This window comes from Notamacropus eugenii, chromosome 2 (genome assembly GCF_028372415.1).
Source record: "Notamacropus eugenii isolate mMacEug1 chromosome 2, mMacEug1.pri_v2, whole genome shotgun sequence".
NCBI lineage: Eukaryota > Metazoa > Chordata > Mammalia > Diprotodontia > Macropodidae > Notamacropus > Notamacropus eugenii.
In genome coordinates this window covers 420840190-420858243 of record NC_092873.1, presented here as the reverse complement: position 1 = coordinate 420858243, position 18054 = coordinate 420840190, and the positions used below count along the sequence as shown (strand labels likewise).

At 34.2% G+C, this 18054-nt stretch overlaps 1 protein-coding gene across 6 annotated transcripts in view; it reads right to left on the bottom strand.

Moving 5' to 3' along the window:
- ESRRG (estrogen related receptor gamma) overlaps positions 1–18054 on the bottom strand; it is a 686396-nt gene that overhangs the window by 152464 nt on the left and 515878 nt on the right. For all 6 annotated transcript variants that reach the window (XM_072647831.1, XM_072647828.1, XM_072647830.1 and 3 more), the window contains one exon: positions 1–117. In XM_072647831.1, coding sequence (XP_072503932.1) covers positions 1–117 — 117 coding nt within the window. The remainder of the gene's footprint in view (positions 118–18054) is intronic.

The following is an 18054-nucleotide window of genomic DNA, read 5'->3' as shown; positions in this document are numbered from 1 at the left end:
CTTCCTTCAGCATGCCGACTTTTAGACACTTCATGAAACGGCAGGCCTGGCAGGATTTGCGTCTGCGCTTTGTGATTTCACATTCATTTGTGGCTGGGCAGCTGTATTCTATATTACCTGCAGTATAATGATGGGAGAAAAGAAGCCATTAGTCAAAATCTTGTGGGTAAAGAACATCCATATCCCAAAGGAAATGTCAAACAAAACAAAACAAAACAAAAAAAAAAGGATATAGAACCAAATGAAGCCAACTCTAAGGTCACCAAGAAGCAACATAAAAAGGGAAAAGAAATAAATGACACGGGAAAGACTAAGATTCATGATGGGTCAGAAATCTTAAATAAAATGTAGGGTGGGGAAGATATGAGTTGAAGCTTTAAAAATGAATTTTGATGATATCAATTTAAAATTCAAACTTTACCATATCCGTGAAGTCACCTTAGCCCCGACCTATCCAAAATCTTGAAGTAGGTAATTTACATGATTAATTGTATATATATCCCTATTATATAATTATTGCTTTGGTTTTGATTTCTGGACATTATTGACAACAGATGAATCATTCTTATAATGCTAGTGAGTATATCAAAAGCTTTTTAAAACATAATCAATAAGTAAACAATATTGTTTGGGAATTAAGAAGATTCTTAAGAGAAGAGGCATGATGTTTTTTGATAATGAGAGTTGAAGATGTCCTGTAATGTTCCTTTTCAAAATCTAAATTCATACCTACAGATTTTGAACTTTTAAGTAAATTTAGTCCAAACCCTCTAATTCCTGCAAGTTTTATGAAAGAACAAAAGGTTTAGAAATGACATTTTCCACTAATTGGATTTATTTTGTTTATTGTTATCTATTTAATGTGGTTCTAAATAAAAATTTTCAATTTTAGATGAATTATCTGTGCAGTGAACTAATGTTCACTAAAAGTCTCTTCATTCAAATCTTAAATAGATTTATTGATAGTGTGTTCTGTAGCTCAGTGTTCTGGTACTTCCTCCCCTAAGGCAATGGAAGCTGCTTTAGGAGGGGACAACGTACATAGCAATTGTTTCTGTTTTGGCCAGAAACCTAGAGGATCTTTCCTTCTCAGACTGATTTTTTTTTTTTTAACTAGGTAAAAGCGAGCCATTCTTCCCTTCGTTTCTTACCTAGCCTTAATCAGTGAATGGGCATTGCCTCAGTCAAACTGAGACTTATTAAAGACCTTAGCTTAAAAAGGTCAAGTTCTCCCACTGCATCCAGGGCCATCTCCAGTCATCCTGATCTATATCTCACCACAGGACCCAGAGGACTCTGGAGGTGAAAATGAGGCTGGTGACTCTGCACAGCCCTGCCTCACTTAAATCCAATTCACTTGTACATCATGGTATCCCTCCTCGAAGTCATGATAAACAGCCGCAACCATACTTATTAAAACTCTTTTGTTCAACTCTTGGTGATCAATAAACTTTGGCTGTTATTATTCACATAAATTATGCTTTCCACAGCTATCACAGAGCTCTGAATACAGTAGGCACTTCATAATTATTTGTTCAATTGTTGCTGAAGAGAAACGTATTCAATTAAAAACAGTGCTGTTCAACAAGACAATTTTAGACTGTCTACAGTTTTGTAAAGAAACTGCCTTTAAAAATAAAGCATCTCTCCCTATCAGCTCTGTCACATACAGCTTTAAAGGTCTCTTCTTTTTCCCTAACCCTTTCCCCCTGTTATTAAGTACATTAGTATCTTAATGAAAATGCATTCTGTTTATTGTCCTCTTGGGAAGGAGGAGGTCATCACACCAAATGCATAAATTGTCATCAGAGACAGTCCAAGCATAATTGCAATTTTGCTGCTCCCGTGTTTGCAGCACTCAGGGTCCGTCAAAGTCCCCTGAAACATGCGCAGATTCGAGTAATTAGCATAGAGTCTGCCTGGGACCACAGCATTGATGAAATATTTCAGAGTTAATCACACTTTGTAAACACTGATTTATATTGACTACCTTTCTCCAGACTGATGTCTCCTCATTAAATATCACATTAGCGGATTGCAGGCCTGCACAAAGACTCAAAATGCTTAGCAGCTACTAATTCAACAGGAAGTAATACTTAAACCACTTATACCTATTGAAAATTGGTTAAATATTCATGATAAAGAGGCCTGCACAATATAACCTGAGATAAACCCATCAAAAAATCTTTTACTAAATTAGCACTCTAACTCAAAGCATTTCAACAGTAAAACCAACCAGCTTTCAACATAATACCTGAATTTTTTTTAAAGTGATACTAATAATAACTACAGTATATAAACAAAAGCATCAGGTTTTACACTAGCAGGATAATACTAATAGTCTTCTCGGAAAATCAGATCAAATGGAAAGGTATCTTTCTCCTCCTTTCATTCACTTCCCGGCTTTCCCCAACGTTGAGGGGAGGGGTAGGCGGGTATAGGGAGAGGGATAAAAGTTTATTTTGTTTTATTTTTTTGCTCAGACATTTTGCAGTTGCGTCTGACTCTTTGTGACCCCATTTAGGGTTTCCTTGGCATAAGTACTAGAGTCCTTTGCCATGTCCTTCTCCAGCTTATTTTAGAGATGAGGCACTGAGGCAAACAGGTTTAAGTGACTTGCCCAGGGTCACAGAGCCAGTAAGTGTCTTAACCTGATTTGAACTCCTGAAGAAGTCTTCCTGATTTCAAACCCAATGCACCACCTAACTGCCCCAAGGGGTGAGTCGAGTTATATCACCAAAACATACAAGCACACATTATCTGAAAGAAAAAATGGTGTGTGGGATAAAAAATGTAATTGGTGGCTGTTATAATCTGGTCATCAACAGAACCACTGAAACAGAGAACATTCTGTAAAGGCTGGTACCTGAAAAGTCAGAATGAACAAGCATTAAAGTATTGTTTCACTCCTTCATGAACAAGTTCCAGTCTCACATTTTTTGGATGTATGTTGGATAGTTCTAATTGGTTATTCCATCCTTACCTCAAACTCAATCTGCCCAAAACCACCTTTAAATGCTTAAAACACCTTTAGGGCCATGACAACCCAACGTCCTTGAAGTCAACATATCCTTAAAATATTTAATGACCCCATCCCTTTCCTTTCTATTATATTTTTTTAATAGCACCAGTATCCTAAAACAAGTATTTATTATTTTACAGAATGATAAACTTGCCCCACTAAGACATAATTAGTGAAGGAAAAACTAGAACCCATGTCTCCTGATACTTAGTAAAATATTACTATCACTAGATGCTTTCTTCCCTCACATTTGGCATAAAGATTGCTAATATGAAATGTGCAAACAAGTAAATTGTCCAATTGACAATTGATCCTTGCCTTAAAGGAAAACTTCTAAAAACTGCTTTATCATTATTGAAGGATTATTTTCTAAAATGAATCACATTTTAGTGAGATGGAGTAGTTTAGTAGATAGAAGGCAAGATGGGTCTCAGAGTAAGGAAGACCTGGGCTCAAGTCTTGCCAGGGATGAATAGACTAACTAGCTATACTAGGGAAAGTCCCTTAATCTCTCAGTATATACATAATTTTCTAAGATTATAAATTAAAGATAAATTGCAATGGGAGGAGTTTCTACTCCAGGATAACTCTCTATACCTAGGAAATAGATCCTAGGTGCCCTAAATACACATACATCCCTCAAACCCAAAACAATATGTCCTTATTATCTTAACTTATAGTCATACAGACTATAATTCACCAATTTCAGGAAGAAGTCATTCTTCTGGACATCAATTACCAAGGGTAATTAAAAAATGCTCACTACCAGCTAATGAGGAATACACAACTATGAGCTCCTACATTAAGAGCCCCAGGCTAAGGTTTTTTATAAAGGAGGCAGATTAATTTGTACAAGCAGAGGTATTAAGGTTAAGAACTGAGATCCCTGATCTAGTCCCTGAGCTATATATATTAATTCATATGTATTTTATAATATGCATGAATTTATATGTATCTCATAAATATATCCATATAAATAAATAATACTCTGTTCTACGTTTTCCAAGCTTAGGCAAGTCATTTAACTTTCCAGGGTGTTAATTTCCTCAAATTAGAGGCTTTTATTAGAGCTATCTTAATAGTTTTGTATCTGTTTTTTAAAATTCTTGAGTATTCTTGGTTTTAAAATGTCTGCTTTTTCTTACTAGCAAACTAGCTAAGTTACTTTTTGAGCTGGGTCTAATCTATTACAAGCTGGGGAAAATATATGACCAAAACATGTTACAGCTGTGTATAGAATGAAGTCAGTGATTTGCGCTAGGTAAAGTACATGAGTTCTGTCTGTAACAGTGATTTCAGTTATTAGAAGAGAATGCATTCTGTTTATTGTTTGGGGATTTTTTTTGGCTTTTTTCTTTTTTTTTTTTTTACTGTATTTTCTTACTTCTGGGTTCATTACTATGTCCTGAAAGGATGAAACTACCAGAAGGCTAATCTCCAGATAATTGGGAATACTGAAAGGGCAAAGGAAAAAGACAGGAAAAGTAGCATATTCCTTTACGAATGAATAATGAAGATATGAAGAATGATCATTTCAAAACCATGAAAAAAAAGATACGGAATCTTGCAAAACAGAGAACTCTATAAAGTGATCTGAACACAAATCAAGGCAAGGACAAATTACCAGGAGAGTCTAAAAGGGAAAATGAAAAACAAAAATAAACAAAAACCAGCAAAATATTTCTAGCGTGACCACTGAAAAGGTAACAAGAAGTAAAACAAATTGTGGTTCCCGGGTGTAAAAGAATGTTACTGCCCTGTGAGAAACTATGTGTATGAGGAAGACAGAGAAATATAGAAAAATCTACATGAACTGATGCATAGTAAAATAAGTAGAACCAAGAAAACAAGCTACACAGTGACTATCCCAATGTAAGGAGAAAATATGAAAATCAAAAAAATGAAAAGTAAATATAATAAAATTATAAAGATCAAGAATGATTCAAATGAAGAGATATGAGAAAACACAATCAACCTACCCTTTCCATGAAGATGGGAGGAATACATGGATTACATATTGCACATGCTTTTTGGATTTTTTCAATATATTGATCAATTGTGCTGCTTTGTCCTCCTCTTTTACTTTTTTTGGTCTTAAAAATATTATGTTACTATTTAGGATGTCTCTCTAGGTAGCATAGGGGAGGGATACTGATAACTAAGAAGATTTTAAAAATTGAAGACAAAAACTTGTCTTTTAAAAAAACTAACAAGGAAATTATTGTATTATTTACTTGTTATATTATTGAATTTAATTTTCATTGGAAATGGTTTAAAAGAAAATACATACTGCATATAAATAAAAATGCTTAGTAAAGAAAAGTTGCTAATATAGGGAGATGCTATAAAGAGAGAAGTAATTAATGTTAATCTCCATCATTATAGTAAAACGGGAGTATGCTGAGATTGTGGTGAGAGGTGAAGAAGTAATGGCTAACTATGAGTCAATACATGGTAGTTGTATCGTAGGGCTGATACAAAGGACATTTAAAAACCATTACATCCTTTCAAACCTTACAACAACCCTTTGACATGGTTACAAGCATTTGTCTCCATTTTACAGATAAGGAAAATTAGGTGCAGAGACAGCTCCAAACTGACAGAAACAGGTCTTAAACAAGGCTTTCACAATTACGAACATCTAAACACTTGCAAATTCAATGAAGATACGAGTCTGCCAACAAAAGAAGCAGATTCATATTTGGAAACTGAAATCGCTGTCTAGCACAAATAGTTTGCTTATACAGAAGTCTCTCTAATTCCCTACTAATTCCTAATTCCCTCTCATATTGAATTATAAAGTTCATTTCTAGTTGGCTAAAAGTTATCCAATGGGTTTTTTGGATGATGTCTGGGTCTATGAAATTTTGTCCTTGAAAAATCTTCCCTAGTGCTTTCTTTCCTGTTCAACAAGAAAGTGAATTATACTAGAAATGTGCTGTTCCAAGCACGCGTATAACACTGTTCCATCTACCATGGTAACAGTTCAAATGCATTATACCCAGTGGATCACAAGATCTCTAGAGTCCACTTACTGTTCTTGAATGAACTAAAAACTGGACAACAGACAAAAGTATTTCCAGTAGCAAATGTGGACACCTGAGTTATTAACACTGGACAGTCATTATTCAGAGAGATATGTAGGTTATTGTTCATACAACCAGCTGTCAATTTCAGCTATGGAGTTTTCTTGGATTATAGCTTGCTATTTTCTGAAATAAATTTGTTTGATGACGCCAGGGACTGAATTGGGCAGCTACTAATGACATGACTGGAGTTTACCCAGTTTTGTCAAGAAATAGCTATTGAAGTTAGTTATGCTGCACGGGGAACCAGATCAACAGGGAAGCTCTGGTTTGGGTTTGGGTTTTTTAACCAGGCTGACAAGAATGATAGAGCAATTTATAATATCTTCTGGCTGCTTTTCAGAAAGGACCAGACTCTGATTACTTATTTCAGAGTCTTTTGTACAATTAGTTTGCAGGCAATATAATTTTCTCACTTACTGCTTAATAGAATCTTGCAGCTAGCTGGCGGACAGAATAACAGGGTATATGTTAAACTCCTGCCTGAAGTGCCAGTGGATAATTTGTATATTCCTTTCAGTCACTTAATGGACTTTTACAGTTTGGCAGTAAAAAAGACTGAATGATGTGAATTAGCATGGCTTCTCAAAATAAAAATATATGTCAAATCTTTACCCCCATTCACATCACTCCTACATTGAAATAACGCATACATATGGACATCATAATTTTAAAGCCTATTTGAAAGCATCTGTATATTTCCCCCAATTGTTTTAATTTTATTAATAGGGCCAAATGGCTTGAAATGACCCATGGGGCACTTCAAGTGGGGTTTATCCAATTGTTTTTCAAACATTAAGTGATTTACAAATGATGGTATTTGCTTGAGTGAACAATTATGGGTCATTAAAAACATATGGGCAATAATCTGTAGTATTTGTTTTAAATGCCCAGGAACATTAAAAAAAAAAAATCTCTCAAGTGGTTGACTTTGCATTCTTTTCTCTTTAGAAGAGTAGCCTCTCAAACTGTCATTAGAGAAAAAGAGAGTTTTAATTTTCAAAAAGCTTGGGTATTGGGATCTTCACCCATGCCCCCTGACAGTGAATATCATAGTACAGATAATGGTAACAGCAGAACACCAATAGTAGCCATAATAATACAATCTCTAATCTGTATAAGACTTTGTAGGAGATATTACTGTAAAGTTTTTTTTTTAAAGTAACATGCCAGAGAACATATAAATGCAATGGGGTCAACATGAGAAGCAATATTAATCCAAAGACACTGCAATTTCTAAGAATATTTTGGAAATCTTATTTGAAATGACCTTCAGAGAAACCAGCTAAAAACTTCACTATGACTTATTTATGTGAAATAAATCTCCATAACAACCCTTCTGCTCCTCCCACTTCAAAAACTCCACTTCCTTGCTGTTTTCATCTTGGTTATTAAATTCTGCAAAATGTTAAGATCAAAGGGATTTCAGAGGTCATGTAGTAGGGATGAGGAGAGTGGGAATTGGGAGGGTGTTAGGAGAGCATCCAATGAAAGGCTCATGTACAGGGTTCCATTTGAGCTGAGATAGAGGGAAAAGGGAAAACATCCTTGGTTTGTGCTGGGAGATGCAATGTAACATGGGAGTTATAATAAGATCAGTTTGGCTGGACTATGAAGTTCAGGATAGGGAGCCATGTTGGTGCTCATTCTTTGTTTCTGAAGAAGACTGATGACAGCACAATGGTGTGGTAAAATAGCGGGTGATTGGTGATGTCCTGAATTGTATGAGTTGGATTTAACTGAGGCAGATTTGCACAAAGTCATCAGCCTCACTCTCTCTTCCTGAGTCAGAGAAGTCCAGTGGCAAAACAAAAGTCTGGATGACTGGCAATGGCTGGGATGCAGTGGATGACCTTGACATCTCCAATGTCTGATCAAGCTCTAAGAGCTCCATAGTACCTGCTTCAGTTGCCTTCCTGGGTCTTTGGAAAAAATTGTTCAAACCTGCCCATTCTGTGAAATCTTCACATGGTTGAGGTAGAAAACCATTAAATATACCAATGGGATTGAGGCCTGTTGGTTATCCTCAACTCTCACATGGGGCTCCAAGAAGTTACAGCATATACAGAAGCCACATCCTGATAAAACTGTCTTGGCAGATGGCAAGTGATATAATTAAACTGGGAAAGGAGGCTGGAGTGAGAACTGTAGGGCTTTAATGCCAAACAGAAGCACATGTATTTGATCCACTGTGAAAGAGGAAGCCACTATACTTTATTTAGTAGGGGAAAGATATGACTGCACTTTTGGAAATTTCATTTTGGATAGTATGGGAAGGATGGAATGGAGAAGGTACTGACATTAGTCCAAGCAAGAGATAAAGTGAGTCCTGGAGTCTCTCTAGTATGAATGGGGAAAGAAAGGGATGGATGCCAGTGATGTTGAGAAAATGGAATTCACGATACTTGGGAATGGATGAGATAAATGAGGAGAAAAAGAGGGAGGGATTGAGTATAACATTGATGGTATCTTTGACAGAAACAGGAAAGTTCTGTAGTGGGGTGTATTTGAGGGAAGATATTAAAAAGTTAGGTTTCAGATATGAGTTTGAAATTCATTGGAGGATCTATTTTAAAATGTACAATGGGCAATTAGTGATGATGGACTATGACTCAGGAAAGAACATGAGGAGAACCAGAAGGATATGTTGCTGCCTTCAAAAGGAATAGGGCTATTGTTTTCAAGGTTCCAAACTCATGGTCTCTCACCTCTGCAAAAAGGCATGGGAAGGTGTTCTCTTTTCTTTGGAGTTAAACCTGGTCATTATGCTTTTCCAGTATTCAGTTTGGGTTACTCTACTGTACTTATGATCTTGTATTTGATATTGTTTGGTTATGCTAAACATATTTTTACTTCCTCTTAGTTCTTATTTATTTATACTAAAGGTCTATACTTTGAGAGGGGGCAAGAAGACAGTGGGAAATATACGTGATATAAAAAAAAGATACCCATAAAACTTATTTTAAAAATATAAATGTGGAAACGTTATTCACCCTCAATTAAGTGATTAATGCCAAAGGCATCACCACTCCTTCAATAAGCCATATATAGATCTTTCTTTTCCTTTGGTATATACTGCAAAAATACTTTTCCATTAAAAACAACATCAGTGTGGAGAGTATTTCAGTCTGGCTAGAAGCAAAAAAACTAAATAAATAATTTTGGGGGATTAAAAAGTACTTTCGATATCATCTAATCAAGTATCTTTTTAAAAAAAAATGAGAAATTAAGCGCCAGAGAACAAACTGATGAAAGTTACACAGAGAATAAATGGAACCTCTCACACACCTGATGTCCTGACTTCCTGGATAATGCTCTTTCCAGATGATAATGAAATACTAGTATTTTTCTGAAAATAAATATTCCCTCTGAAAAAAGGATGGAAGGGTATGTATAATCCTTAATGGAATCTCAGGATATAATCTCCTCAAACTTCAAAATCCTACAATGCAAAGAGATGAAATTAGGAAGAATGGGAGAAACTGTCCACTGGCAGAAGTTATTAGAATGTAAGCACTTTGAGGAACGGGGAATAATTTTATTTTTTCTTTCTGGCCCCTCTGTTTAGGATAGGACTTGGCATAAAGGAAAGAATTAACCCTGGACTGATCAACACTTTTTTTCAATCAAAAGGAAGCCCCCAAAAAGAGATGAGAAAGTATGAATAAAATAATTGGCAACAGAGACTAAGTATAATATTGGTGATCAGAATAAGGAAACACACAATTATGGAAAACTTATGTAAGGGATTTCTGAAGTCAAGAGTGTTAGCATGCTCCTGGCTGGATTACTGTTCCACTATTTATAAAAAGATAAGTTTCAGCCTGAAGCTCTAGGAGAAGTCCATACATTTGGGCTTCTTACAAAATGCTCTGCTTTTCTAGCAAACTGGAAAGATGAGAAAAACCGAAAAGCCTATTGGTATTAGTAAGAAGGACTAACAAAAATTATGGCGCATGAATGTATGGTACTCAACCAAGGGTTAAAAAATGGAACCAGCAAATATAATCACCATTGCCATATTTACATATTAACTTACACTTTGTACATGCATCCATATGTACATAACTGCTTAACATCCCTTGGGAATTATAAAAGATAAAAAACAAAGGGGCAAGTAACACAGTATGAACGCAAAAGGGTAATATGTGACTCTAGGAATAATGTAGAAAACACTAAAGGTCAGAACAAATTATATTTGGTAGGGAAAAAGCTAAAGACAATAAAAAACTATATTTGTAGATTAAAAAATGAAGACTATAATCTGAGCCCTGCATCAGTGTGAAGGAGGTGATAACTACTCATGAAAAGGTCAAAAGCACCCAATTCTTATTTTTATTTTCTCTCAGAAACATAGGGGGGAAAATGACAAGGGAAGAACAAAAACAATTAAGAAAGGCTGATACCTCAAATAGGTAAGAAAATGGGATTATGTAGTTTCTACTTGATGAATTCAACCAAAAATAGACTGGAATGCTGGTAGGAATCTAATAGAAAATAAGGATAAAAACAGTCTTACACTTGGGTTCAAAATATCAACTTCATTGGTACAAGATATGTGAGACATAATCAGATAACAGTTCATCTGAAAAACGTGGGGATCCTGATGAACTGCAACTTGTATAAGTCAACATGGAGAATGAAGAAGTAATTCAGATCTCTTAGGAAAAGTTGACCTTAGTCTATCTGTTCTCTACTTGGATCAGAACAGATTTGGAATTTCATGTTCAGTTCAGTTCTGGGCATCATAGTGACAAAATGGAGGAAGTCCAGAGGAACTTGAATTCTAGAGTACGGGGTCTCAAGGTCAGGTCATATGAAGATCAATCAAAGTATAGACAGGAGAAAAGAAAGCTCAGGGAAAAACATGCCAACTGTCTCCATGTACCTGAAAGGCTGTCAAGAAGAAAGGTGAATAGACTTGGGCCACTAAGACCCAGAAAGCAAAACAAGGAAGCTATAAAGAGGCAAATGTAAATTTGATGAACTTCCTAACAATCAGACCTTTCCAAAATTGAAATGGACTGCCACAGGAAATAATGGGCTCCCCTAGGATTTTTAAGCAAAGGCTGGATTGGCCACTTGACAGATATACCATAGTAGGAATTCTATTTCAGTTAATGACTGGAATAGATGGCTACTAAAGTTCATTCAGATTTTTTATCATTTTCAGTCCATGATTCTGTGAGCTGTTTTGTAAGTACTACTATTTGTATTTAATACATTAGGAAACTGAAGTACATAGAACTTTAGGGGCATACACAGTGTAATACAACAAATAATGAAAAAGTTGGGTCTAGAGTAAAGGTTAACTCCTAATCTAGCAAAGCATTTCCATTCTACCACACAGGAGGGCAAAAGGTGGGGAGAACAGAAGTTAAGAATGAGTGCTCTAAGCTATTCCCAACGAACAGGAAAAAACTATCACAGTTTACCTAAACTGAATGGCTTTTATTTTAAGATTCTTTCCCCTACTAAAAAAAGAATTATTAATGAGCTGATAATAAATAAAGAATCACTGATGGGGAAAAGAAGTGTCAGCTATTTAAATATTTTCTCTATGGTGGATGCATACATGAAGGATTGCTAAATGGGGTGCATTCCTTATGAATGGCTAGGATATATGCATCCTGACAGCAATTAATTATGAAAGGAAAGGTTAGTTATTTTCCCCCCTCATAATAAATTAAAAAAGCATAATGGAAGTGTGAATATGGGGGGAATTCAGAATAACATTGAAATCTTTCTCTCTCTGGGTCTATAAATATGGTTCTTACTAAATTGGTTCTGAAATATGTATTATCACCTAGATTTCACACTGCCTTCTTCCCTCTTTCTCTTCTGAGTGCCACTGATTATAACAAAGAATTTAAGGAAAGAAAAAAGAAAAAAAGAGGAAGAGAAAAAATTTCAGCAAAATCTGTCAATACCACACATACATACACACAAGCATTTAACATTCTATCACACACTTAGAGACACTGTATCTCTACAAAGGTAGTACCTTCTGTCTTTTCTATAGGGTCCTACTTATTCTTTATAATTCTGCAACATTCACTGTTTTCCTTCTATTATTTTTCTATTTATAATCTTCCAGTGTACACTGTTTTGGTGGCTTTGCTTATTTCACTTCAGATAATTTCTTGTGAGTTTTCCTATTTTTCTCTGTATTCATCATATTCATTTCTGCTTACAACACAGGGACATTCTATTACATTCATGTACCTTAATTTAACCTAAACTGATAGGCATCGCCTTGATTTGTTTCTAGTTCTTTGCTACCACAAAAAGTGCTACTATAAATATTTTGATGTTTATGGAACATTACTTTTTCTCAATGACAAATGAACTGCAGGCATTTGGGTCAAATCTAGGTCAAATACTACAGGCATTTTAGTAACTTCAAGCACAAAATTTCAAATTGTTTTCCAGAATGATTATACTAGTACACAGCTCTACCCAACAAAACATAAGTAGGACTACTAAGTTTTTAATGGGTGGACACAATGGAAAGCAAAGCATGGAATATTATTATAATATTATATATACATATATTATATACATATTATATATATTATAATATTATTTTCCTTATGTCTAAGTTCCAAAGTTCATTCCTGTCTCTGTTCCAGAATGGAAGGAATGAATCCCAGGAATTGGCCTAACAATGAAATCCTATTCATAGAGGTACTGGCCATGCAAAGTTATTTAGAGGAGCCACAAAAGAAGTATGAGTGTGACTATTAGAAATTTTGGCTCTGTTCTCATTTTCTGCATAGAAATTAATAAAATTCCTAAGACAATGAAACCTAGTAAATAGAATATGAAAAACAAGGAAACTTTATTTTGAAAGTACTTGTTACCTTTACAAAATAATTTTCCTTATTTTTCATATTCATATAAAATGACTGATTGGAAAGTCTTACACTGACAGGGTGTATATTTAGACCTATAGATCTATCTACACATTGATAGAAAAATAACTACATGTGAAATTCTAACAAAATCAGCAAAGTGGGAAGGAGTATAATCATTATAAAGTCTGGTTAATTACTTGATGTTTTAAATTTACTTCATGTACTACCTTTTCTTTATTTAGTTTTTTATTTGTCCCATGAAGTTTGCACTGGAAGCAAAAAGTTATATCAAAATTTGCAAATATCAAGGATTAGAAGAAACTTGGGAATAAGCACAAATCCCAAAATCAGAAGAGGAGAAAACTACTTTCTGCTCTATCATGTATCATTACCCTTTGAATTTCTAAGTAGAATACATAATTTTGGGATGGTCTCCATGTGTTAAAGAACTGAGAGCAATTTTAACTTCATTAAAGTAGATTCAGTTTATGAAGTACATTCTTAGGAAAGTCACTTAACATATGATGAGATGACTGATTAGATGGATAAATTATTGGAAACTGTTCATTTCTTTTTCAATATCTATCTTACTTTTCTTTTTGGAAATTTAGGCTCCTGAAAGTAACCTCCACAGGGAAAACATCTATGACATATCTTGAACAGATAAGTGTATCATCTTATTCTGCAAATATGTGCCTATTTGTCAGTGATCTTCCTAAAAGGAAAAGTTTGTACAAGGAATTTTAAAACAGGGATAAATATTTATAGGTAGAATAACAAAAATTCAGGTTGACTCTAAACATGCGTAGGATCTTCACTTTAAATTTTTTGGAGTCTTAGGAACATCAGATTTTTTTTGTGTGTATCCAATAATATGTCAAGAAGCAAAACATAGTGAAAAGAAATTCCACTCCAATTAATTTTCCGCAATCAAAAAGTAACTTTTTAAAGTATGGATCATTTGGATAATCAAGAAATATTTTCTCTTTTCGATTAAATAGCTGTTATCATGTCCCAGTATTAATTTTTGAGATGTTGCAGCATTCCCAAAATTAATGCATTGGGGGAAGGGGACAATACTCCTCTAATATGTTGGAAACAACAGTAAAGAGATGTACCTTTCATAGAAAATCTTTAAGCTTAAAAATCCAGAAAAACAAAACCCACTAAATTATCTTACTTTATATCACAAATAAGCATGCAGGTGTTTGGGGGATAATTCCTCAAAGAAGATTCGCTGGGTCAGAGGATAAGGGTTACCAGCAGATACAAGTCAACAGAGATAAGTCACAGGGAATGATACCGTACAGCAAAAAGAGCAGAAAAAAGTTTGAAAGATATTTCAAAAGGTTTGCTGAATCTTCACAATTTCAAGGAATGGTCTGAAAGTGAACCAAATATAAGAATAAAGGGCATTCATGAGTCACTGCTGACTAATCTCCCTCCTGACAAGCTTTAATACTATCCTAAATGTAATTTTTTGTCTTTTTTTATTTTATTTAACCCACAGTTATAGAATCATCTCTTAGATAATTTTCATCCTACTAATTAATAGTATTTTAAAGTACTTAATTTTATAATACTATAATCTTTTTCCTTTTTATGTAAAAAGGTTATTTCATATTATTATCTTGTGTCTTATTTTGGAAACCTTAAAACATTCATAAGGATAAGACAAATTTATTTTTTCCCCGTAAATATAAAATGTGTAAGACAAAAATAATCAGAAACTTTAAACAAATTTCATTCAACAAGCACTCAAGGGTTACTGTGAATGATAACTGGTACTCTACTATGACCTTATTGGGATCATAACTTTGAATATCTTGAGATCTTCTAAGAGGCAGTTTGGTGCCATGGAAAATGGGGGATCAGAGTCAAAGAAACAAAAGGGAGTTAGATGAGAAAACCCTTAAGATCTCTGCTAAAGCTAACTCTATGATGCCATTTCTTTTAACATAAGGTATTCTTCTTTCAGTAGAATGTTAAACTTCTTTAGGAGAAGGGCTATGTTGTTTTTCTTTTTCTATACCCAGTATCTATCCCATTGCAGACAGTGCTTCCTTAAATAAAGGCTTGATGAACTGAATTGAATTGTTTTTAAACACAAAAAGTACAAATTATCCGTTGGCTCAAAATCACTCAACAAATTTGGACTTATGAAAGGTTGGTCATTTTAATGTTATTATTGTTTTATTTTGATTGATGGATAACCAAGGGAAGAAATCCATTCTAATTGATTTAAGATCTACGGATTTTGTTAGGAGTATTGTAAGGGAGAAGAGGTGGTGAGGCTGTAGCTAATAGAAACTGGTAGAAGATAGAAAATTCTGCATCAGTCTGAAAATGGACTGTATGTTTGTCACCTGAGTATTAGTCTAGAAAAATTCAGAGAAATGTATCTCCAGGTTGGCTGTGAGGTGATAACTTTTTTAGCTACAACAGCTCTCAAAGATCATCTATTAAGTCTTAGAAATATTGGAGATCATCTCAGTGGAGACATGTTGTTTAAAGTCTGGTGAAATTTCAAGTTGCAACTCTGAGACCACCTCTACTCACACAAGCCATCACCTGAACTGTCTACAAGTGAGATGTGGTAACATGTCAAAAATAATTAATTACCAAGAGTCTTAAGAGAAATGAATAGATTTTTCTAATGCTGTTTTTACTACCAACTCTTCAGGTATGTAAGCAAAAATATTTGGTAGCTTGAAAATACAATATACCATTCACTCAAAAATCCAGCACATTTATAAAAGTCAGCCCTGGTAAAGAGTGAGAAAGAAAGGGAAGAATGAAAACCGATTAAGAGCTGTTTCCTCATGTGCTTCTCAATTACCCCAACATCCCACTCCTTTGCTGGACTTACACGGAAGCACTATAATCCAGTGAAGATTGTAAATAGGCTAAGAGCTGGACTGTTTTAAATAAATAATAAACAGGAACTTGACATTATTCTTAAAAAAAATCCTTAAGAAATGATGGTGCTTGGATTTTCCTTTTCATAAAGAAAAATGAAAGAATGAAGCTAGGTATAAAGGATTTAACTAAAATGATATCAGTTTTATTTGTCTGCTACCATCCAGGAAGCAGAGGAATAGGAAAGTTAGTGTACTTCCCCACTGAGCTCCTAAGGCTAACTTCAAAGTTTGGCTTGTCATGCTGTACTGAGTGAAGCTGAACTAGCCTGCAACAATCTAAGGTATTTGGCGATAAAAGACAATAAAAAAAAATAAAGAAATGGGCTTTTTGGAAATAGAAGTTGTTGAGGTTTTTTTAAAATATAGAACAGAAGTTAGAAAAAGGAAAAAATCCATTAATCATGTACAAAAAAGTAAAGTTAAACATTGACACTGGAAGAAGCCACCTTTGTCCTTTCTGATACTATCAGTCACACTTATTCAGTAAATAAAAAATAAGTTAGTTACACCTTTCTAATGTGAAATTGTATTTGGATCAATTGGGAATATACGTGTTTAAGAGATTATTATAAATCCAGTCAAAATAAGAACATGGGATTGGATAAAGCAATAAAAGGAGTATAGGATCACCATAAAAAAACTTTTTAATTAAATTATTTAAGTAAAACATTCTGATTTTGGTGGTTAAGTTTGCTATGTTCTTTGTTTCTTTACTATTTCATGTTATATTTTATTTAGGTTAGTATCAGGAATATTTTGCAGCCAAAATATGGGAAAAAAAACCTAAGAGTCAAAGACTTTTGCAAATGTACAACACTCACAAAGTAAAGTATGACTAAGCAAAGAGTGTAAAATAAGAAATATCACTCCATCAATGTCTAAAAGAGAAATGTGTTTCCCTAAATTTAACTTGAGATAATTTGAGAAAAGTACTAAAAATACATATCAAACTCAATAAATTTTCTAAATCTGTATCATCGCCAGTACCTGGAAGACCAGTTTGGTGCAGAATCCCTAATGCATGCCCTCCTTCCAAACCTCAGGGCAGGAGTTATCCAACGAGGTACAGATTAAGCGGTTTACCAAAATGCGTTGTATTTTAAATATGTAAAAAATTTGGAAGTCCTCTATGCCAAGGGGAACGTTTACAAAAAAACTTCTCCCTTCCCACCCCTTAGGCAAATTAGCCTCCTCTCATCTCAGCATCAACGAAAAGATAAAAATGGAAAAGAAATGCTAAAAGTTTCTTCTATTTTCCTCTCCTCATACAAAGATCACATGCCAGTCAGCTGAGGAAAGGCAAACTAACTCTACAAGTCAAGCAGATCTCTCAACCTAGGGCCTACAGGCAACTTTATCTACCATTCTAAATGTCACTTTATCTTAATTTACATAGCTACTTTTACTTTTCTGATTACCTACGTAATTAAACAAAATATTTACTTCAAAAGGTTCATAGATTTGTAGATCAAATTGGCTGGCAATATATAAACAAAGAAGACAGAAAAATCTAATCATTAAAGGAATAAAATCTAAAAAACCAACACCTTGGTCATTGCCCTCTCAATTTAAAGCTGTAAAATGCAAATTAATGCTTGGTAAAATGCAAGGGAGATATGTAATATTTAAAACTCTGAGAACTAAATTGGAGTAGAAAATGGGATTAATGGGTCAGTCTAGTCCTTTATAAATAGGAGACTAGTATATGTATAAGTTTGACAGCAGATGCCACTACCTAAATAGGCACAGAAAATGGAAGGACTACATAGAAGTAATTCCAATTAGTCAAAATTTGGGGGTTTAGGAGGTAATTGCAAGAGTTATTTGGCCAGATATCTATTAAGCACAATTTCTATTCCATTAATTAAGGTTTCCAGGGCCAAATTTTATTTAAAGTAGAAACTTAAAAAAACTAACCTGGAGCGCATACAGCCTAAAGAAAATAAAAGAACATAAATAATGCAGGTAACAAGTATAAACATTAATATCCTGGTAAACCATACTTCAGAAATCCTTTTTAAAAAGTAAATTGGTATAGATCAAGATGATTGAAATTAGATCTAAAAAGACCTTTAAAAATAGCACCATATTTTCAATTACCTGTTGTCATGTTTCCATTATTAGAATAAATTCCCTCTTAGTTTTGTTTTTGTTTTTTTAATGCACAC